A 23284-nucleotide genomic window follows, 5' to 3' on the forward strand; every position below is an offset into this window, starting at 1 on the left:
AATTCGTTTCTCTTTTTTTAAATGCCTCCTCACAGTGCTTTTTTAAAACCCCCGATATTAACAGATACAAATTTCATGAGAACTTCTTACTAAAGTTTAAACTTCCCATGAACTCTACAGTAGTAAATATAACAATTAGCAACTTCCTCCATTCTAACCTTAACAATATTGAAAAGGCACATGCATGAGAAAATGAAAGCTCTGATGAGATAATGTGTTCACTTCAAACAGTTTATACACATAGCAAAATGTTTTCAGATGGATGTTTAAATATTTTCTTACTTGTTTAATATTACTCCCTTTAGATTAGAGGATTCTGCTGTTGCTAGCGTCATCTCCTCTCTCCGGTTAGCGAGTGAAACAGATCAGTCGGCGTCCCTGGGCCCTCGCCTTTCCTGGTCGTGACAATATCACCGTTCAGCCTTGGCTGCATATAATTGGTGCTCCCCAGTATCTCCTATAAATCCTGCCCCAAACGAAATTGCATTCTTAATGGATTCAGCCCTAGAGCAATAATTATAAGTTCCAGAGTCTAACTCCTGTTCATTAAACAACTCATTTTGGTTTCAGATGACAGCCTTTCATGTATTTCCCTCTGGAAAGTAAGACTACAGCAACACTATTCTACTTCCCAAGGGTGCTATAAAGAGAAATACAGAAGCTATACTAATATTGTATCCATAAATTCTGAACCCTGCAGAATAAAGTCTTTCCCGTCAATAATTTAGCAGTCTTAAAGGAATATTTGCTTTAAGCAAACATATACAGAATTTGTATATAAAAATCTACATATACTCAAAAGATAAATTGTAGGTTGGTTAGCGTGATTATCATTTTTTCAAAACTATGTATGAATGTAGATTTCCCTTTCAAACTTTTAAACATCACTCGACTAACCCAAATGAGGTTTACATATTAATTCGTGGAAACGTATTTGTTTTATTAGCCCTGTGTGCATTTAGTTCCTGGAAACCAGAGGTGCTGTCTTATTTTTTGGGCCCCACCTCCCAGGATCACTGTGTCTTACATGAAATAAGGCTCTCAATATATTTTGATAGAACAGAAATAAACTGAACAGCACTTTAATTATCCTCATCTTCAAAATAAGTAGTAATTCCTATAAGGGCTCCAATATAATTTTTAATTTATATTATGTAATGCTTCAAATGAGTATAATACCAACTTTTTTAAGGAATATCCACCTACATGCTTCAGTCACACTGGGGCAAGGGGCTGGCCCCACAAGGAGAAATGACCTTTGTACAAATTAACTCCAATAATGCTTCCAGAGAAGGGTCTCCCTCCACCCACCTTTCCTCTCTTTCCCTCCCTCACACTCTTGCTTCCCAAGGGTTTGAAAAATCACTTAGCCCTGACTGGTGTGCCTCAGGTGGTTAGAGTGTTGTCTTGTAACTGAAAGATTTCAGGTCCACTTCCCCGTCAGGGCACACGCCTAGGTTGTGGGTCCAATCCCCAGTCTGGGAGCAACCAATCGATGTTTCTCTCTCACATCAATGTTTTTCTCTCTCTCCCTTCCTCTCTCTCTAAAAGAAGCAATGAAAAAATGTCCTCAGGTGAGGATAAAAAAAATTCCTTGAGTTTATGGACTTACCCTTACCTGCCTGAATGCTGAGGTTGGTATGGATTCCAAAAAGAAGGAAATAAAATAACGTTTGTGCAAGCAACCTAAGCAAATTTCCACTGAATTTCTAGCAGAATGTGATTGGGAATCACCACTTCAGTCACATAAAAAGTGCGCAGCTCCAGGCCCCAAATAAGCACTGGAGTTAAAATAATAACAACAAACAGGGCAAGTCAAATAGGAAGCACATCAGTGAAACAAGGTAATGGTCCTAAAATCATCACTGACCACCTTTTACCCAACACCAGGTACCTACAGGCCACTGTGGACACAAGGCGGAAAGATCTGACTCGGCCCTTAAGGAGGTTTTGGAAAATTCTGTTGAGAGCACATGCTGATGGTCAATGGCTGGGAAGACAGATCTATTTTTGGTGTGCATATTCATGAAAGGAAATGATAGGCAGGCCCTGGCCAGGTAGGTAGCTCAAAGCCAAGGTTGTGGATTTGATCGCTGGTCAGGGCACATGCAAGAATCAACCCATGAATGCATAAATAAATGGAACAACACATCAATATTTCTCTTTCTCTTATATCAATAAATTTTTTAAAAATAGAAATGATCAGCAAACACTTGAATTCATTCCCAACTCTTTAAAAATCAGAATATGCCAAATAAAAATCAGAACTTTCAGCTGATCTTGGAAAACTCCTGCGATCTGACATCACCGAGCTCACTTTCTCCTCCTGGCAACAAAGCCAAGGGCAGCTGTCCGGACCAGAGGGAGTGTGTGCTCTCTACCGCATCATACTCGGCACTCCCTAGTGTCTTAGGTAGCTTCTTCTTTGCTTACTTGCATTATCCACCTAGCCCCTGACCCGCAGCTGCATGGACAGGTTGTGAATATTTCATTCTAACAATTAACCTGATTCCCTCTTCACCCGTGCACACCTGCCTGAATGGGCCTCCGTTAGGAAAGGGGGAGCGGAGGCTGAGGAGCAGCAGAGATTCTCTTACCCACAGACATTTAAAAAAGAAGCACAAGGAACACAGACGATGTGAAGCTCTTAGCCAAGAGGAGTAATTCCCTGCTAAAGGACATCACAGAGGAAAACGAAGAGATCACTCAGTTTAACACAGAATGAAAGCAAAGGAGAAAAAGAAGTTATAGGACGGAAATGAAACCAGTGGAGCCAGCAGAGGCTGGAGGAGTGGAAGGTGAGCATTAAACTCCATCACCATTTGGAAAAAGCAGCCCTCAGCAGACAACTACGTTTTTATTCCTTTCTCTCTGGAAAATGAAAAATCCGATCGTTTTTTCCTTTTGCTTTTACCCAAAAATTAAAGGCTGGTAACAGGTAATTTTTTAAAACAATAAATACATAGTAGTACATAAGCAATACATAATTTTAATTGGTAGATGATGCAAAATATTCGTATTTTTTATGTATTTACCCCAGGCCATGCATGTATTTACTATGCAAGCTGTCACCTTATTTTCACACAATATCCCTGCTTTACCCAGAAAGAAAAACTGAAGTCTAAAGAAGTTACATAATTTGATGAAGATCACACTGCTTCTTCGTCATGGAGCTCACTCACACTCAGTTGTGTCCATTTGGGACCACAGCCAGAGCTTTCTTTTTCTTTTTCTTTTTTCAGAGCTATTTCCCACAGCCTATGCAGCTCATCAGCGTGAGCTGGGTGGTCTCAGAGGCTTCATAAACAAGGACAAGTTTGAGCTGAACTGTTTATTTCCCCTCTGGTCCTTTTAACTTTAACTTCATAGCCCTCTGTCTACAGAGTAGTATAGCTCTCAGTATTGTTTGCTATAGACTGACAGAATGATCCTGTTATCATGCAGGTGTATCTCCTGCATGGTGAGAACAGTGTTATATTGCCTAGACATGGATCGCACCTCAGTTTTACCAGAAATGGGATTTCCTCTGGAAGGCGGGTGTATAACACACAGTGTCAGTCATGAAGTCATCTCCCTGTCGATTGCCTAGGGATTGAAGGTGTGTCCTGCAACAGGGAAATCAGGACAGACGTATGTATGTGGGACTGGCGGTTCCCTACTCAGTGATGGACCCCGGAGGAAATCCACATCTTGCTCTTGGCTCTCCTATGTGGAGGCAGGGATGGGGAGGAGAAAATAAGTGACCCTCTGTACTGGAAACAAAGCAAACACTGACAAGCCAGAAAGCCTGGCAAGGTACCCGAAAAAAACGTTCCAGTGCTTTGGGTATAGAATACAAAAAACTTTCCCAGACCGAGCACGGAATGGGTCAGGGCATGGGCGTCCTGGGAGCTTGTTAGCTAAGGTAAGGTCAGAGAGGGATTTGTATCTTCTGAGCCCATTCATTTGATGTTTCTTTTATTTTCTTGACTTTATTGCTTTGTTGTTCCCTTCGGTTTGAGCCAAGTAGTTTTAAATTTTGTACTAATTTCAGCTGAAACAAGTGAAAGGGTTTTCATTTATGTTTCAGCTAGAGTTTTAATAGGGAGTGGGATTCAGAGCATGGGAAGCAGATACCTTGAGAAAATCCACAGGGAGCAGGGCCTTCTGCCTACCTGGGGAATCTCCTTCTCATGCTAAACCCTTGGAAGTTCCTTATACTGCTCTTATGAAAGAAATTTCTGTAGAACATTTTGTTTGCAGGTATCAAACAATGTAGAAGGAGGTAGAATGGCTGAAGAAGAAAAGGCGCTAATAAATGCAGACGGAGTCAGTGTAAATCTTTTGGGACAAACTTCATGTCTCCAAGTGTGAACATTTTTAAAATTTTATAAGACCATTCAAGTTGATGCATTATACTTTGCTTCCAATCTTTTCCTTTGGGGATATATATGCAATCACATATCTGATGTGAAAACAACTTCATGGTTATGAATACAGCCTGAGAAAGTGAAGTTGATAATATCCTCACATTATTTCCTACATTGTTAGGGTTTGTAATTATTTATACTCCAATGCAATAAAACTCTCATGTTTATACCAGTAAAGGAATTACATCTATCCTTATATTTAAAAAATCATGTCTTAGAGCCACAACACAGCAAAGAGGGTTGCCCTGCCTGGGTGAATACCTAAGACCCCACCCCCTTACAACTTAAAAAGTGTGTTGAGACAAAGAAAGATGGCCCAAATGAGAGAACAGAGCAAAACTCCAGAAAGAGAGCTAAGCAACAAAGAGATAGCCAACGTATCTGATGGAGAATGTAAAGCCCTGGTAATCAAAATGCTCACAGAACTGATTGAGCTTGGTCGCAAAATGAAAGAACAAGTAAAGGATGCCCAAAGTGAAATAAAGCAAAATATTCAGGGAACCAACAGTGACAGGAAGGAAACCAGGACTCAAAGAAACAATTTGGAACAAAAGGAAGAAATAAACATCCAACCAGAACAGAATGAAGAAACAAGAATCCAAAAAAATGAAAAGAGGCTTAGGAACCTCTGGGACAACTTTAAACATTCCAATATCCAAATTATAGGGGTGCCAGAAGGAGAAGAACAGCAGCAAGAAATTGAAAACTTATTTGAACAAATAATGAAGGAAAACTTTCCCAGTCTAGTGAAGGAAACAGACTTCCAGGAAGTCCAGGAAGCTCAGAGAGTCCCAAAAAATTTGCACCCAAAGAGGAACACACCAAGGCATATCATCATTAAGTTAGCCAAGATTAAAGACAAAGAGACAATCTTAAAAGCAGCAAGAGGAAAGGAGAGAGTTATCTACAAAGGAGTGCCCATAAGACTATCAGCTGATTTCTCAAAAGAAACCTTTCAGGCAAGAAGAGGCTGGAAAGAAGTATTTGAAGTCAGGAAAGGCAAGGACCTACATCCAAGATTACTCTACCCAGCAAAGCTTTCATTTAGAATGGAAGGGCAGATAAAGTGCTTCCCAGATAAGGTCAAGTTAAAGGAGTTCATCATCACCAAGCCCTTATTATATGAAATGTTAAAGTTAGTTAATGAAGAAAAAGAAGATCAAAAACTATGAATGGTAAAATGACCACAAACTCACAACTATCAACAACTGAACCTAAAAAAAAGAGAAACAATGAAAACAAAAACTAAGCAAACAATTAGAACAGGAACAGAATCAGAGAAATGGACATCACATGGAGGGGTTTCAGTGGGAAGGGGGAGGGGAGGAATAGAGGGGGGAAGGTACAGGGAATAAGAAGCATAATTGGTAGGCATAAAATAGATGGGGAGAGATAAAAAATGGTATAGGAAACAGAGAATTCAAAGAACTTATATGTACACCCAAGGACATGAACTAAGTCGGAGGGGAATACTGGAGGGTTGGGGGATGCAGAGCCAAATGGGGATAAAGGGGGAAAAATTGGGAAAATTATAATAGCATAATCAATAAAATATATTTTAAAAATTAGTAAATAAAAAAGCATGTCTTAAAAAAATCCTTAACTTTCCGCAAACATCTAAAATGTCTTTCAAATCTCCACAGTCCGTGAGGCAGGTGCAAGCTACTCGTTTGCATCAACAACTGCGTGAAACCACGCGTGGACAGCCCTGCCAGGACCAGTGTTAGCACGGACTCAGCCCTGGGGTGTGAGCCCAGACGAACCACTCAGAACCAACCCTTTTGCCTGAGATTCCAAACACCCCTCTCAGGACACACGAGGTGCAGCTTCCTATAAGTAAAGTATTTGTTAGCTCGAGGCCAGGCACCTGGTTGCCTCTGCTACACTGAAAAACAGGCGCTTCTGTTCTAAAAACTATTCTTTTTTTTTTAATTGAATTTACTGGAGTGACATTGCTTAATAAAACTATATAGGTTTCAGGTGTACAATTCTGTAATACATCATCTGTATATTGTATTGTGTGCTCACGACCCAAAGTCAAGTCTCCTTCCAACAGCATTTATCCCCCCTCTACCCTCTCCTCCCTCCCCGCACTCCCCTTTCCCTCTGACAATCACAGTGCTACCGTCTGTGTCTACAAGGTTGCTTGTTTGTTTGTTTCTGCTTACTCTCTTCAGGTTTTGCACCCGGTCCCCCAACCCCACTCCCTTCTGACGGCCCTCAGTCTGTTCTCTGTATCTATGACAGTGTTTCCATTTTGTTTGTTGGTTTATTTTGTTCATTAGATTCCATATATCAATGAGGTCATATGGTATTTGTCTTTCTCTCACTGGCTTATTTCACTTAGCCTAATGCTCTCCAGGTCCATTCATGATGTCACAAAGGGTAAGATTTCCCTTTCTTCTTCTTTTTTTTTTTTACAGCTAACTAGTATTCCATTGTGTAAATGTACTACAGCTTTTTCATCTACTCATGTACTGACCGACCCTTGAGCCGCTTTCAAAACTTGGCAACTGTCAATAACAATGCAATGAACACAATGGTGCATATATTCTTTCAAATTAGTGTTTCGAGTTTCTTTGGATACATTCCCAGGAATGGAACCTCTGGGTCATAAAGCAGTTGTACCATTAATTATTTGAGGAAACTCCATACTGTTTTCCAAAGTGGCTGCACCAGTCTGCATTCCTACCAACAGTGCACTAGGGTTCCTTTTCTTCACCTTGTTGCTAGCGCTTGCTGTTTGTTGATTTATTGATGACAGCCATTCTGACAGATATCAGGTGATATCTCATTGTGGTTTTAATTTGCACCTTCTGTTAATTAGTGACGTTGAACATCTTTTCAAAAGTCTAATGGCTATCTGTACGTCCTCTTTGGAGAAATGTATATTTCTTTGCCCATTTTTTAATTGGACTTTTTTTTTTGGTGTTGAGTTTTATAAGCTCTTTATAAACTTTGGATATTAACCCCTTATCAGCTGTATTCTCCAGTTCAGTGGGTTGCCTTCTGTTGATGGTTTCCTCTGCTATACAAAACCTTTTCAGTTTGATGTAGTCCATTTGTTTATTTTTTTTTTTCCTTTTTCTCCCTTGCCCAAGGGAGGACGTATGTCAGAAGAAATATTGCTATGATAAATGTCTGAGATTTGATGGCCTGTGTTTTCTTCCAGGACTTTTAAGGTTTTCAGTCTAACATTTTAGTCTTTAATCCATTTTGAGCTTATTCTTGTGTAGGGTGTAAGTTGGTGGTCTAGTTTCATTTTTTGCATTCATCTGTCCAATTTTCCCACCACCATTTATTCAATAGACTATCTTTACCCCACTGTATGTTTTTGCCTCCTTTGTCCAATATTGACTGACTATAAAGGAATGAGTGTATTCCCGGGCTCTCTATTCTGTTCCACTGACCTGTATGTCTGTCTTTTATGCCAGTACCATTCATAAGTAATCAGAAATTTTACTTTACCATTTTGGAACAGAGAAAGACATTAATATTCAGCAAAAAAAAGGATATCAATCAATACAGAGCTCATATCCAAAAATTCATTTGTGCAGTTATATGTGTATATGTAATTTGCCATTATCCTATTTTGAATAAAAAATGAGAACACGTTTGTCATGTTTATATTTCAAACATGCTGAATACAGCTCTAGCACAGTTATGCCTGAGATAAGTATAATGCATTTTTATCACCCTGAAAACATTTATCTCCTAAAAAAATTTACAGAGAAGTAAAGGTATCAGGAAGGTGACAGATAAACCACTACCCCTTCATAAACCAGACTACATTTTTGCTGACAACATAAAAGACACCGAACTAGGCACAGGGCGGAGTGCGCTTACTGAGGCTTCAGTGACTGAGAAAACATAACTCCTGTTATGTTTTAAATTCTGACCCCCACCACCCCCCAAAAAATACATTCAAGCCCCAACCCATGGTACATGTGAATGTGACCTTATTTAGAAATAGGGCATTGGCAGATGTAATCAAGTTCAGATGCAGTTATTGGGGTGAGTGTTAATCTAATGGCTGGTGTCCTTATAAGACAAGGGAAATTTGGGCACAGAGACACAGACAGGGAAGATGCCGCGTGAAGAACAGAGATTATAGTTACGCTTCCACAAACCAAGAAATGCCTGAGGCCACCAGCCGCAAGAGGCTAGGGCTGATATTCCCCTAGAGGCTTTGGAGAAAGCTGGGCCCTGCCTACTCCTTGATTTCAGAGTTCTATGCTCTAAAGCTTCAAGAGAATACATTTCTGTTTTAAGTCACCCGGTTCATGATACCTTGTTATGGCAGCCCCAGGAAACTGACACACTCCCTTAGTCATACCGTAGAGACATAAAGGAGGCGACAAGAAGACACAGTACCAAGTAGATACAATTTTAGGCTCATTTGGGCCATTAATTATCTCTTAAAGGATAAATATTCAGAAATTTCCACAAAGGTTCTTGCTCCTGGGGTATCTGGTGTCTAATAAGGGCAGGTCATTTATCCACATCCCACTGAGAAAAACAGCCCACTCTCTGGAGACGTGCTCCTGTCCTAGTGGGAAGATACTAAAATAACATACGAGGAGTTTGATAATGTAATTAAATAAACACAGATCTGAAACTGGAGAATTGCGCGTCATTTGTCAACATGTCACAGAGATTAAAACTTAAAAGGGAGATATCTTGACACAGCACAACACCCTGTCCGAAGTAAGAATAAATTATCTTCTTGTGGGTATAATCCTATGGCAGAAGTACAATGCTTCCCCCAGTCACAGACGCAAGCTGCACTTACATTCCTGGGCAAGACGGAAAAAACGTGCGAAAATGGAGGCCTCCAATGCATCCGGAAATCGAGTAGGTTTCTAAGTTCAAATCAGTGTAGTCGCTTCAGTTTTCAGAGGATTAGATAGACCAGTGCAAAACTAATTGTGAAATTATTAATGTATTCTAATTAAAGATGAATTGTGCTCCCTAGTATTTAGGAGGAAAGGTGTGCTCATTCAAAATCTTAAACCCAACAACGTAGTAGAAAGAATATTTTCAAAACCAAAAAACTGTCATCTGTAAGCCTTGACAAGGATCATAATTTAGATCAAAAACTGACAAAATATGTCCTCAAAAGGAAGTCGAAATTGAATTGTATAGAAAAACTTACTCCAGGGTGTCTTAGGCAAGTTAAGAAAATTCTCACATATTTCGATACAACTGTCATCACCTACTAAATTTAGAAAACTTTTGCAGTTTCACAAGTATAGATTATTCATAAATATATTTTTTCTCTGATTTAATGAGCCCTGCTGGGTAAAGCTGTCATCTCTAATTCAGGTTAATTTGGGGAAACCTGCTTTTTCCAGATGGTACTGAGAGCATACAGTTAATACAAGACTAAGCTCAAAGTCATACGATTTTCATCTTAGTGTGGAGTACAAGAGCTGCTAGCCTCTGAGCTCGCTTTGATCCATTTCTTAAACCACGATTCTACTACGGCATTTTCCACACTACTCGTGAAATGTCACATTTCTCTGTCAGAAAACGATAGTGTAGCCCTAGCCCTGAAAGGGTTACATACAGTCTGCAATGCAGTCGGCCGAACCCCCTTCCCTGCTGCAGAGTAGATGACATATAAAATAAGAGCCCATCCTATGTCCTCACCACACCAAGCACAGGGCTACTTTAGTGCCCGAAAGCTCACCCGTCTTCCAGATTAGTCTGAGAAACTCGGCACTACAAAGCTCTGGCTGTCCTGCCCCTCCAGCCAGGAGTTCTTCACCTGCCAAATGCTGATTAACTAAATGGCCTTTTGCCGTGTGCAGTCTCCCTGTGTGCACAGCTGTGCTCCAAGCATCCTTTTCATGCTCAAAGCCCGTGTCTTAGAAAGTATAAATTGGCATGGACTGCTCAGTCTTAACAGGTGAGGAGACTGCCTGTTTCCAAATGGCAAAACATCCTAACCCAGAGATGCTATAAACAAAAGGAGAATAACCCAACATGCACAAGCAGAATGGTGTGGTGAAAATACAATCCACATTAAAATTGCCATCCAAGAAATTCCGGTGGGGAAACTCAGGTTTTCCACTTAACCAGTATTCTCAGTGCAGCCTGCATATTGCACCCATCTTAAGCCCTCTCTTCAAATGTTCGTGCCAGATCACACCCCACACCAAACAAATCAGAATCACTGTGAGAAGGACTCACGCATTAAGGTTTTTAAAGATCCCCAAGATGATTCTAAAGTTCAAGTGTGGTTGAGAACGAATGACCTAGACCAGGGGTCAGCAAGCTTTTTCCATAAAGGGCCATATTGTAAATATTTTAGGCTTTGTGGGCATTCAGTCTGTCCCAACTACTCAGCTGCTACACTGGCACCAAAGTAGCCACAGACACGACATAAATGAGCATGTGTGGCTGTGTTCCAATACAGCTTTCTTTGGGAACACTGACATTGCAATTTTATGTAACTTGTCCATGTCACAAAATATCCTTCTTTTGATTTTTTTTTCAACCACTGAAAAATACAAAGTCCATCCTCAGTTTATAAGCCACACAAAACCAGGTGGCCGGCCAGATCTGGCTGAGCCACAGTTTACTGACCCCTGGCCTACGCTACAGATTGAATCCACTTCTTAATCTTTTCTCAAAACAACATTTGCTCAGTGATGCATTCAACCAGTCCTAGGAAAGATTCCCTTCAAAGCATGGGTACCTTCCGATTCAAGCTGGTCCAGGCCATAAGGGGCAGCTGTATCAACAAGGCTGATGTATGGAACAAGGGTTCTTCTCTCAGAAGACACCTCAGAATCAGAAAGCGCTGGAGAAATGCTGGGTGCCTCCTCTATTAGTCCAGGGGGTGTCACTGGAGAGCCAAAAACTGGTGTGATCCACTCCTCCTTGGGCCCTGTGACTGTGTCCTTTAGGTCTGCCAAACACAAGAGACAGGACTTGACCCAAGGATGATGACTATGGGAAATGTGCACCTGGGCTTTTACTTTTCAAGCAAGAAATCATTAATGACACTCAGACCAGCGCCCTCCCCACGCCGTGTCAGTCCAGCTACCCAAAGCAAACACTTTATCTTGCAGGAAAATATATTGTCTCACATCTGATCTTTGTTTTTAAATTTTAACTTCCCATGTATTCTATTGGCAATAGTATGGATGTTTTAGAATTTTATTTCATTTATTACCAAAGATAGAAAATTTAACAAAAATGTATTAAAGTATATGCTAAAGACGACTTAAGAAAAATCAAGTCAAAGAGTAAGAACCTAGATCTGCATCGGGAATATGCTCAAGTTGGAAGCAGCCAAATTTAGCCCCAGGTTTTCTCAAATCTCCAGGATGGTATTTTGCAAGGCTGGTTGATCATCAGAATCTCCTGAGGTAACTTTTTAATGTCAATTTCATGCTTCCCACATATCCCAACTTACTGAATCAGAATCTCCTTAGTGGCGATGCCTGAGAAAATATTTTTCAAAGCTCCCAGATATGGATTCACTGAGTCTCATATATATTGCTGTCAAGAGTATAAATTGGTGCAATCACTTTGGAAAACAGTTAAACATTGCCTCCTAAAGTCAAAAATTCATATACCTTATGTCCCAGCAATTCAGTTCCCAGGTACATACCCAAGAGAAACTCTTACACACGCACAACAGAGGATGTGAAAAAGAACACTTACAGCAGTAACGTTTGCAATAACCAAACCTGGAAATGACCCGAATGCAAATCACTAGGAGAGACTGGATGAAGACGGAATGAATAAACTGTGATGTATTTTAATAATGGAGCATTAAAAGCAGTCAAAGCAAAAGAGCTAGATTAAGGAAATCTTAGCCACAGAATATTAAGTAAAAAAAAAAAGCAAGCCCCCAAAAAGGCTACCTACAGGACAATGCCATTTTTATAAAGTTAAAAAACAACTAAAATTTTTTAATGTATGATTGTAGGAGCAAACATAGATGCAGTACAACTAAAAGAAAAGGAAATCAAGGAGACGGTGAACACCAGATTGAGGATGATGCTCACAGTCAGAGGAGGAAGGGATCGAGACGAGAAGGGTAATGAGGTTCCATGGAGGTTACTGACAAGGCCCTTGGGGTATTTGGGGGGAGCAGGATTAGAAGGTATTTATTACATTGTTAAAAATAACTCCATTAATAAATAAAAGCAGCTTTTACTTAGGCCAATGTTAAGACAAACACAGGAGATCCAAAAATAATTAGGTAATAATTTTATAATTACTAAAAGTTACAAAAGTCACCCTGGCTGGTGTGGCTCAGTGAATTGAGTGCTGGCCTGCAAACCAGAAGGTCATTGGTTCGATTCCCAGTCAGGGCACATGCCTGGGTTGTGGACCAGGTCCCCAGTAGGGGGCGCACAACAGGCGATCACACATTGATGTTTCTCTTCCTCTCTTTCTCCCTCCCCTCCCCTCTCTCTAAAAATAAATAAATAAAATCTTAAAAAAAAATAAAAGTTATAGAAGTTAAAAGTTATAGACAATAGTTTTTGTCATTCTGATGATCACCCCGATTTGAAGACTTCACTGTCTTTAAAATATCAGAGCATCTGAGGGCCTCCAATATAGAAAGCAATTTGTATACATTATTTTAAACACTTTAAATACCCTGTAAGACAGATAGGCGTCATTTAGAGATGAACAAACAAGGCTTGGAGACATTAAGACACTTACTTGAGGCCACAATGTGAGACACTAGTGAGGGCCAAAGCTGGGATTCATACCCACCTCCCCGCTCTCTTCGCCTCTCCCCTCACAGCTGGAGTTGTCAGACCAGGACAGAGGTCTCAACAGGTGAGGTCTGGCCTTCTCCAGCCCCTGAGATGAGCCACCAGGAGATTCTTCTTAGGCACTAACCCCTCATTCTTTGAGGCTATGTGACATCTCTTCAAGTAAGAACTCACCTTTCCTGTTCACTCTCCAGGTGAGGGATGTATGTGTGCCCTGGTGACAGGGCCATCTGCCTCTCTCATTCTGTTGCTTATCAATTCACAGAAAAGATCCACCCCCGTAACACTGAGTCCAATTCCCTCCCATACAGACCTTCCACGGTGGGAGTAACTTCGAAGGACAGAGGTGCGGCTGTAGGTGGAACGGTAGTGGCCAGAGTCTCCCATCTTCTCAACAGCTGAGTAACACCAGGAACATCAGACGTGGCCAAGGGGGACCCTTTTCCTTCCGCAGTCTCACCATGTTCTCTGGGAACCTGCAGGGTGGAAACCTGCTGCTCTGGTGTCACCAGTGATAAAGTGGCTTCTGCTTCTTGAGCAGCAGTCGTCATCTCTTGAGTGATGGTGTCTTAAAAAAAGGGAAACAACATTTTAAAATAAATCAAATTCCTATGCCTTAAGAAGTCACTATGTAATTCACAAATTGAAGGAAAAATCAGAAAGCTATTTCAGGGAATGGGAAGGCAAAGGGATCGCTTAGAAACAAAATACCAGTAAAGAAATGTTCTCCATGTTTCTGCTTTCAGGAGTAGTAACTTAATCTAAGACAGAGATTAAGAAACTAATATAAAATAAACATAAGATAAAATCTCAACAAAATAGGAAGATCAACAGCTGAGCTCCCTTTAATGAATATCAACATAATCACTTTGGTAAGAAACAAATTATACAGAACTCAGTTACAAGCAGAAATTTCACATTGGCATTTTTTAAAGTTAGCATTTTGAATTAAAGGGATAATAATTCTAACAACTTATATTTACAGAGTTTCCATTACAGGCCAAACACACAAAAAGCTAAGTACATGGCAGATATTATCTTGTTTTCTCCTCCCACATGTAATAAGGGGAAGTAAGTACGAATATCATTCACGGAAGCCATACATCACAGTGGTCAAGAATGCAGGTTCAAGAGCCAATTTGCCTGGGTCTGAATTCTGACTCAGTCACCTAGGAGCTGTGTGACCACGAAAGAATGACTTAACATCTCTGGGACTTGAGTTTCCGCAGCTGGAAAGTAGAAATACGAGTATCTTTCTCACAAAAGATACTATTAGAGTTGTCGACATAAGAGATGTTACAAAGATTAAATTCCATAACACATGGAAAACCCTTGGAACATGCCTGGTACTTGGTAAGTATTTAATAAATATCAGCTGTTATTACCTGTTTTACTAACAACTTAGGTTTAAAGAAGCCAAGGAACCTGCATCAGTTTACATAGTCAGTGCTCACAACCACGGTGCTGACTATGGCTGCCGATGGATGAATAGCTAAAGAAGCTGTGTACACACACACACACACACACACACACACACAAAACAGAATAGTCCTCAGCCGTGAGAAAGAAGGACAATCTGCCGCTCAAGGAACAATCTGTAGAAGATTTGCATTTGCCTTTAGATCATGAAAGAGAATGAAACAGACCCATGGGGAAAATGTATCTATCCAAGGTCCCTTTCTTTACATTATAATCCCCTCAAATAAATTATTAAAGATTATTTATAATGGTCAATATTTGCCCCCTTTTAAGGGAGGAACTGTGCGGCAAATTTTAAATACTGAGCCACTCTTAAAACTTAATTTCTAGAAGACCCTGTTTTCTCTCTTTTTTAAATACTAATTCTAGGTTCATAGCATATTAGCAAGCTCAATAAGTCGTGCAATGAAAAGGTAGAAGTCTAGGAATAGATAAAAAGGTTTTCTTTAAGTTTTTACTAATGACTTTATGGTGCTTCCTGTGTTTGTATGTTTTTCAATACAAAGAATTCCTTTTCTTGGTCCCCCTTCAGTTTGGATTACTTTTTTCTTTTGAATTGAAGAGAATGTCACATTAGATGGATCAAAATACCTGGTAAAAAGACAATGTGAGTTACAGTAAGGTCTTACACAGGCTTCATATTTGCACTTGGTACCATTGTTTCAGTTTTGCTTTCTTTTTTCTTTCTCCAATGAGATTATAAATCTCTTGAGAGTCAGGAATCACTGCCCTTTTTACATCTCCAGCACCTAAGACAATGTTCTGCCATAAAAAGATAGCAATGTATAGTTATATCATTTTAAGCAGTAAGCATTCTTTATGTTGCCCTAATTTTTGAAAGCATAATGAACATTTTTGAGAACAAATATGTAAAAATAAATGTCATCTAAGGTCATAGTTTCATGAAATAGCAAGAAATATCAAAATGATATGGTACTTTGAATAACTGACTGCTGTTAGAGAAAGAAGAGTGAGAACCAGAAATAGTAATGGGAATTTTTAAAATAACATTCAGCCCTGGCTGGTGTGGCTCAGTGGACTGAGTGCCAGCCTGCGAACCAAAGGGTCACCAGTGTGATTCCCACTCAGGGCACATGCCAGGGCTCAGGCCAGGTCCCCAGTGAGAGGCAATCACATACTGATCTGTCTCTCCCTCTCTTTCTCCCTCCCTTCCCCTCTCTCTAAAAATAAACAAATAAACTTAAAAAATTAAAATAACATTCAAAATTTCTCCACATTTCTCATTCTTTCTACTTCTTATAGGGATAAAATACGATAATTATTATAGACTATTTTTAAAGCCTGGTCTTCAACTGAACCAGCTGAAGAACAAGTTGAATCAGAACACTGGTAAACTTCCCTGGCTGGCATGGCTCAGTGGATTGAGCGCCAGGCTGCAAACCAAAAGGTCGCAGGTTTGGTTCCTAGCCAGGACACATGCCTGGGTTGTGGGCTTGGTCCCCATTTGGGGGGGTGTGAGTGGCAACCGATCGATGTTTCTCTCCCTCTCTTCCTCCCTTCCCCTCTCTCTAAAAATAAGTAAATAAAATAATTTAGAAGACTGATAATCCACTCATCTGTTGATGATACCCCAAACACCAAGAAATCATTGCATATCCAGAAGTAGTCCCTAGGACCTAACGTGATTGACATGACTTGCTTACTTCTCAAAAATACTTACAACCACCAGAAAATGGGTAGAAATCTTTTTGGCTACTCTCTAACTACTATTGTCAAAAATGTCAATTTTTCACATTATTTTTAATTCTATAGCACAAAAAATTAAAGTGAAAGGAATTATTTAACTGTTCCTCACTCTATGAAGAACATATAGAAGCTGTTTGATTCATTTGGACAATTCAGGCAGTCAAATTGGATAATTCCAGTGTGAAGGGTTTTCTACCTTCATTTACTCATCCACTGAACCAGTTTTTATTGAGCACCTATTAGGCGCCAGTTATGATGCTATATTCTAGAAATAAAAAGAAGTTCCCTGTTAAAAGACTATAGTTAAGTGAGGCAACTAAAGCTATGCATGGAGCATATTCAATAACCAAAATAATAATCAGACAATTACCAAACTCATTTTACTTTTTAGGCTGTATTCATAGAAGCTGCAGGAAGTCTATTACACAAGAATCATGGCTTCCATTGTGCAATGAATAATCTGGAACTGTGCGACTGAATGCTCCAGGAATATCTTAGGTGTCACAGAGAATTGAAGTAAACTTCATGTTCTGTCATATCCAACATCTTCATGGTCATGTGAACCCGACTCTCTTCACAGAACTTAGAAACCAACTTATAAAAATTTTTTCTGGAAGCTTCTATGAAAACATACATTTTACTAGGTCTTTCAGCCCTTAAAAAATGAATTGCACACGTTAAACTCAATCTTTTATCATTTTAATTCAATCCCAATGACACTTTAGAAAACATATTGCTAATTTGATAGTTTTCCATTAATTAATCTACTTAGCAGAAGCAGCAAGCCGTGCATATTCCAAAACAACTCACAATGAGCATATGCACATTACACTGTCTTTTCCTCCCCACGCTGTCATCTAGCCAAACGCACGTAATAAAAGAAAAATATTACCCATAAGCAACAGATGTAAGCCTTGTCAGCGCACGACATTCACAGGTGTGAAGGCCAAGAGGAAGTATAAAGTGCAGAGTCAAGACAGCAGAGATTTTATCTGTATTGGTCCCCCCCTCTCTCATTTCTAGATGAACTTCTCTTTGGTAAACAAAGTCAAGAAACCTACGTGGTTAATACTATAAGTATTTACCTAAAGCTTTTTGGTAAGAAATATCGGGGACAGGAGTATTTCTTACAACAATATGTAAATAAGTATTTTACATTGTTTATTATACCACTTAAACATACAGCTAATGTATATACTTACTTACATGTTTTTATAATAAGATGTTTGAAAAATATTAACTCTATGTGAGGGTTTCCAAGCGCCGTTGACATTTTGGCTCAGATAGATCTTCATTGTTGGGAGTCTGTCCCGTGCATTGTAGTGTTTGGCAGCAACCTTGGCCTCCACCCCTGGATGCCAGTGGTAGCGCCCCTCCGTGGTGACAACCAAAAATGTCTCCAAACGTTGCCGAAGGATGAGGTGGGGGGAACAGACTGTTCCCAGTTAAATACCACTGGTCTATAGGCCGGAGTTATATTTGGATGTAATATTTATTTAAAATATATTTTTTTTAATTTAATTTTTCTTGTCATTAAAATTTAGATAACTTATTTTTTAATTTTAATGCAAATAACAAAAGGAGTTAATATGTCTCCATCTATAGCCCCTCAATGAAAGAATTACAGTACTTTCTAAAAATGTCCTTAAAATGCACAAAATACAGTTCCTTCAAATACAGTGGTTACAGTAATCTGCTTGGTTCTAATGATTCTTCTTGGATGTCTCTGTGGATTTTCTTTGTCGTTGTTGTTCTTGGACAACTGATAATACGCACCAAGTGAGGGCTGCTTCTGCCTATAGGGAAGGAGGCGGGACATTTTATCCCTCCCTCCATCAGCTCCTCCCGGCCTCCCCACCGAATGTCACACCTCACGTGGAACGGCCTCTCTCATGTTTCACGAAACCTTGGCATGGCAGACGGATGTGGGCACCGAATCCCACACACTTATGGCTACCAGCCAGGAAAACACATGGGGTCATTTCAGATTATCACAAGCCCCTGAAGTTTCAGGGAAGGAAATTCACTCATTACTTGGGGACTAGGATTCCCAGATTTCCGGTTCTGAGGATTGTTTGTTTCCATTGTTGCCACCAGGAAACTATAGAAAACCCATCTGGGTAGAAAGCTTGGAGCACTTCAGACCCACCTTCCTCCAGAGGCTCACGTAGCATCCTGTAAAGGCCAGGGTGTAACTCACACTCCCACCCCCCACATGGCAGTTTCCCAGAGAGGCAGGAGGTGGCATAGATAAGTTACTCATAAATTGTCACTTTTAAGAAACAAAACAACACCTAAAACCCATACAATGTTACATGTCAATTATATTTCAATTTTTGAAAATAATAAAACCAAATTAAAGCATTCCAAATTAAAGAAAGCTTGCTTTCGTTTCTTTTACCTTTAAATGTATTTCTCAGTGGTTGATGAGCCTCAGACTCATGTTCTGAGATGGAAACAGTGGTCTCTGAGAAAAACACGGCACGGCTTTCTTTGGTGGATTCCATGAAGTCCGCAGTATTTGGAAACAGGTTTACAGCAGAGGCTTTCGTACCTTCCATCGGACTCGTGGGAGTAAAGGAAACTTGATCGGTGAAGGCAGACGACCTCCCATCCCCATGTGCTGTGAGCAGGGCTGTCCCTGTGTGTGTTTCCCCTTCAGGCAGCCCGAGACCCGCACGGGCTGCTTCTGTCACAGGGCCATCCCCTTCCACGCCTTCCGTGCCTTCCATACCACTATCGGTTACTTGGGCTGTCGGAGACATTTCCATTCCCGTCCGAGTCTCGGTATTGTCTCCCAGCTTTGGGGTCTTTATCTGGCTTACACTCTCTAACTTGGTGTCATCCCACTCATCACTTAAAGCAGAGGCAGCTGGACCAGCTGTGCTGACACTCACTGTGACTTCTGGGGCCCCCAGCAGGCTGTCAGCTTCCGGCTTGACACTCAGGGCGTACTCAGAGATTGCAAGCCCGTGCTTGGTGGCAGTAGCCTGGGTATTATCAGCTGTCATCTGCAAAGGCTTCTCCCTATCAGACGTGAGGCTTCCAGGCTCGGTGCCTGCTACAGGCTCAGCACCAGGAAAAGAAGTTGTCCTAGGGTCTGTGTCTGCTTCAAATTGCTCAGTTCTTGGATCGGTGGTTAATATTTTGTTAGTGTTCACATAGGATGAAGATGAATATCCCAGACTAACGCTTCCCTGACTTTCAGTTGTAAACAACTGATTATCCACATACTTCAGAAAACCTTGTGTTGTTTCTGTGGTCCCTTCTACAATGGGCTGAATGTTGGTACTACTAAATGGTTCCTCCTTCTCATCAGTATTCCGAGAAGCAGTGGCCGTGATAGGGTTGGTTACCACGGCCTTGGAAAGCAGGGTTTCAGGATGCATTCTCTCGGTCTGGCTGGAACCAAAGGCTTCTTCCCCTGCTCGGACCACTGGCTCAGTTGTAGTGTCAATACCAAGGCTACTAGGCTGCATGAGCCCAGCTCCTACAGAGGGGGTTTCTTTGATAATTGAGAATACTTTACTTAACGTCACTGCTGATGGTCCCGCTAACACTATCATTGGGCCTTCCGAGACCACTGGTTGGAAAGTGCCCTTGGAAGTAATGGGGTTATTTTCTAGGTCATCCACGTGTATCTTCTCAGACGGCACTCCTTGTTCATTAACATGTGTTGCCTCCCTTCCTTCCATTTTGGGGAAGGCCAAACACTGTGCGGCAAAGTGGAGAAGCAGAAGGCTACAGAAAGCCAGACAGGTGCGCGGCACAATTGGCCTTCTCATAGTGGAAGGGAAAGGTGCACATACAATGGCAGAGCTGACGACGGCAGTAACTGAGTCCTGTAGAAAAACAAAGCATATCAAACTGTCATACGAATATATTTTGTAAATAAGCCCCCTTTGAATTAAACCAGAAGTAAAATAATCTCCTTGACTTCATGCTCAGAGATGGTACATAAGAGAGAACCGTTCTATTTCTTTGTACCTTTGAGACATGGATAACCCAGTTCATTTTTCCCTGCTGAATTCTGCAGCTGATTTAACTCGATGCGCCCCAGACAGAGGTACACATAGTTCGAGCACTCGCTTCATCGTTTCTTCAATACCTACTTGAAATAAACTACCCTTAAAGTCACATTTGCAATATTCCCCCCAAATTCCTCAATTAGGCATGTAGTTAAAGGAGTACAGAATGGCCAGGATAACATTTACTTACATTACATTCAAAGAACCTTTTAAGTATATTTTATTTTTTAAGTATATTTAAAAACTATTAGATGTCATCATAAGATTCTGAATGCCAGTTATATTCACAACTTTTTAAAAATATACAAATTATTTTCAATTATATTGTCTTTAAAATACTTAACATTTCTTTTCTCTGCATCAAACATAAAAATTATAAGTGAAACCTTCATGTTCGAAATGGGATTGGAAAAGGTAAAAGAATTAATGCAAGTACTTATTAAAAGAAAAAATACTTTAAGAGAACGAAAACACATCTTAAATTAGCAGTCTTTACTGAATACACATTATTGTAATATTAAGATTCATTGTATTTTTTAAAAACTACTCACACTCTCATCACTATTAAAACTATATCAAAACTGATGATTTTACCCAAAACTTAAGGGTTTTAGTTCTTTTTATCTAGTTGGCTAAGTAAGGCCCTTTCTTTTCCCACCATCAGAAATTTCTCAGATGCAGCAGATTTTCTAGAAAATTAAACCTAGGAAGGAAAATTCTAAAATAAAAAAACTTACCTTTATAAAAGTTATACCTTTTTTTTCTTTCATGTCTAATCATTAAACTATCTGGTTTAAGCATGTGACGTGCACACATAAAATGTAAAAATTTACATTTTCACAAGGCCTTTCCTCCTTAAGATGTTCAAAGCTGCCACATTTTATCTCATCTAGTCTTACAGATCCTTTTGAGACAGAGTGAAAGTCAAGTCCTTGGCCCTAGGTAGCTGCTGGGGGGCGGGGGGGAAGGCTGAATTTTTCTACACAAGAAAAGAGGAACCCATGAATTCAGAGCTGAGGCGTCCTGCTGAACTCCCAGCACCGCATGAGGGAATCATCTTTGAAGCGAATCCTCCAGCCCCACTCCAGCCTTCAGACGACTATCGCCCCAGTTGACACCTTGACTCCAACTTCTTAAGAGACTTTGAGTCAGAACCACCCGGTTGAGCTATTCCCAAATTCCTGTAGCACGGAAATGGGCTGAAATCATAAACATTTATTGCCACCAAACTTGGAGGTAATCTGTTACGTAAAAGCTTGAATCCACGGTAGTCTGGGAGAATACAGAAATGGGCTGATGTCATGAGGTGTCATAGGGCCGAGTGTGGAAAAGCAACAGCATGTCAGAGACCACAAACTGAGCAGCAGAAGAACATCAAACCAGAGGTGACGGGCAGGAAAAATAGAAGCCCCTGCCCACCCCCGCCAGGAGTCCTCAGAGATCGTGAGAGAGATGTTAGAGCTTCCCATATGTAGGATGAAGGTTTGAACCAATTTTATTTAAATATTAAATTACATACAGGTAGCTAGCATTGTTTTAAAAGGAGAGAATATGGGAAATATATTTGACAAAGAGGGAATTGCATGAGCCAAGGCATGTCAGCGTTCCGGGCACTAGTTATCACTACAGACGAGCCAAAATGCAGCCCAGCTCATAGCCAGGCACCAGATTGGGTGCTAGTAGCTGCCCTGTCACCTCTATTTTCCTTCCTTAAAACAAAGTATACGGCAGCAGTAAAGCATGAGTGCTCACAGTGGATGACATCACACATTCAGATTTCTGCAGACAAGTGGAACTATGAAACCCTATGTAGTGGAAGATACGTAAAAACTACCAAACTCTGGTTCATTTCTGATCTGTTCGGAGAGCTGCCCTTTTCTGAACAAATATTTTTCTCAGAAGATGTACAGTGTGGCCTAAAAGCTTAAGCTACAAGATCTTACACTTCTGGATAAAAACCTGAAAAAAACGCAGGCCATCCTGGAGGCAGTAAAGTTCAGAGGGTCACGGACTGGTATCAGAAGGACGATTCCTGAGAGCCGTGGGGATGTAAAGCACGGCATAGGGAATATAGTAGCCAAAGGATATGTATCCAGGACCCAGGGACATGGACGACGGTGTGGGGATGGCCTGAGGGAGTGGGAGTGGCATCTGGGTGGAGGGGGGCAAAGGGAGAAAAATTGGGATAATTGTAATAGCATAAACAATAAAATATAACTTATTTAAAGTTTAAACAATGATTCCTGAATCCTAGCTTCACTGTTGTTAAAACTTGCTGTGTGATACTGGGCAAATGGCTTCAGTTTCTCCTTTGATAATAGGAGGAGTTAAAATAATCTCTGAAATCTCTTCTACCTCCATGATTCTGTTTTCATATTTTATCTATATAACTTAAAATACAATATTTTCATATTCCCACAATTTACCATTAAACAGGCAAGGCACCCACATGATTGAACAAATGCTTCATGCTTTCTTTAATAGATTCTGGAGTCATGTGGACCAAGAGAATTTATGATCAAATCAGATGGGGGGGCACCAACAATAAAGATTTAATATAATCTCAACAGCCTTTCCAAACAGAGTTTTCCTTCAAGGTTGCATTTGCACCTCGATTCAGGACACGGGTGTGAAAGGAATTCTGCCAGTGCTCTAAAAGACTTTCCTGCTGTAACTAAGTGCTGGCCACCTGCTTTCTAAACCCAATTATGACAGGAAAAGTGGGGTGCACTGCTAGCCTATTCTATGTCTGTGCATTGTGGCCATATGCTCCTTCTCTCCTATTCAAAATGACGTCTGAACTTCAAAAGAAGCAGAAAAGACAGCCAGTAATGGCAGCAGGGCATGTTCACAACTCAGATAAATTGGTAGATGACCTTCAAGTTCCAGGTCTCTCCCAGTCTTTCAAAGCACA

The 23284-nt window shown here is 40.5% G+C and overlaps 1 protein-coding gene across 3 annotated transcripts in view; it reads right to left on the reverse strand.

Moving 5' to 3' along the window:
- Positions 1 to 23284, reverse strand: part of ARMH4 (armadillo like helical domain containing 4) — a 107181-nt gene that overhangs the window by 78537 nt on the left and 5360 nt on the right. For 2 of the 3 annotated variants that reach the window (XM_053928777.2, XM_053928776.2), the window contains exons 2-4: positions 18744 to 20184; positions 13470 to 13724; positions 11113 to 11325 (exon numbers count right to left, since the gene is read on the reverse strand). In XM_053928777.2, coding sequence (XP_053784752.1) covers positions 11113 to 11325; positions 13470 to 13724; positions 18744 to 20127 — 1852 coding nt within the window. In that variant the 5' untranslated portion in view covers positions 20128 to 20184. The remainder of the gene's footprint in view (positions 1 to 11112; positions 11326 to 13469; positions 13725 to 18743; positions 20185 to 23284) is intronic. The other variant, XM_053928778.2, reaches the window with a different exon arrangement.

This window comes from Desmodus rotundus, chromosome 7 (genome assembly GCF_022682495.2).
Source record: "Desmodus rotundus isolate HL8 chromosome 7, HLdesRot8A.1, whole genome shotgun sequence".
Taxonomy (NCBI): Eukaryota; Metazoa; Chordata; class Mammalia; order Chiroptera; family Phyllostomidae; genus Desmodus; species Desmodus rotundus.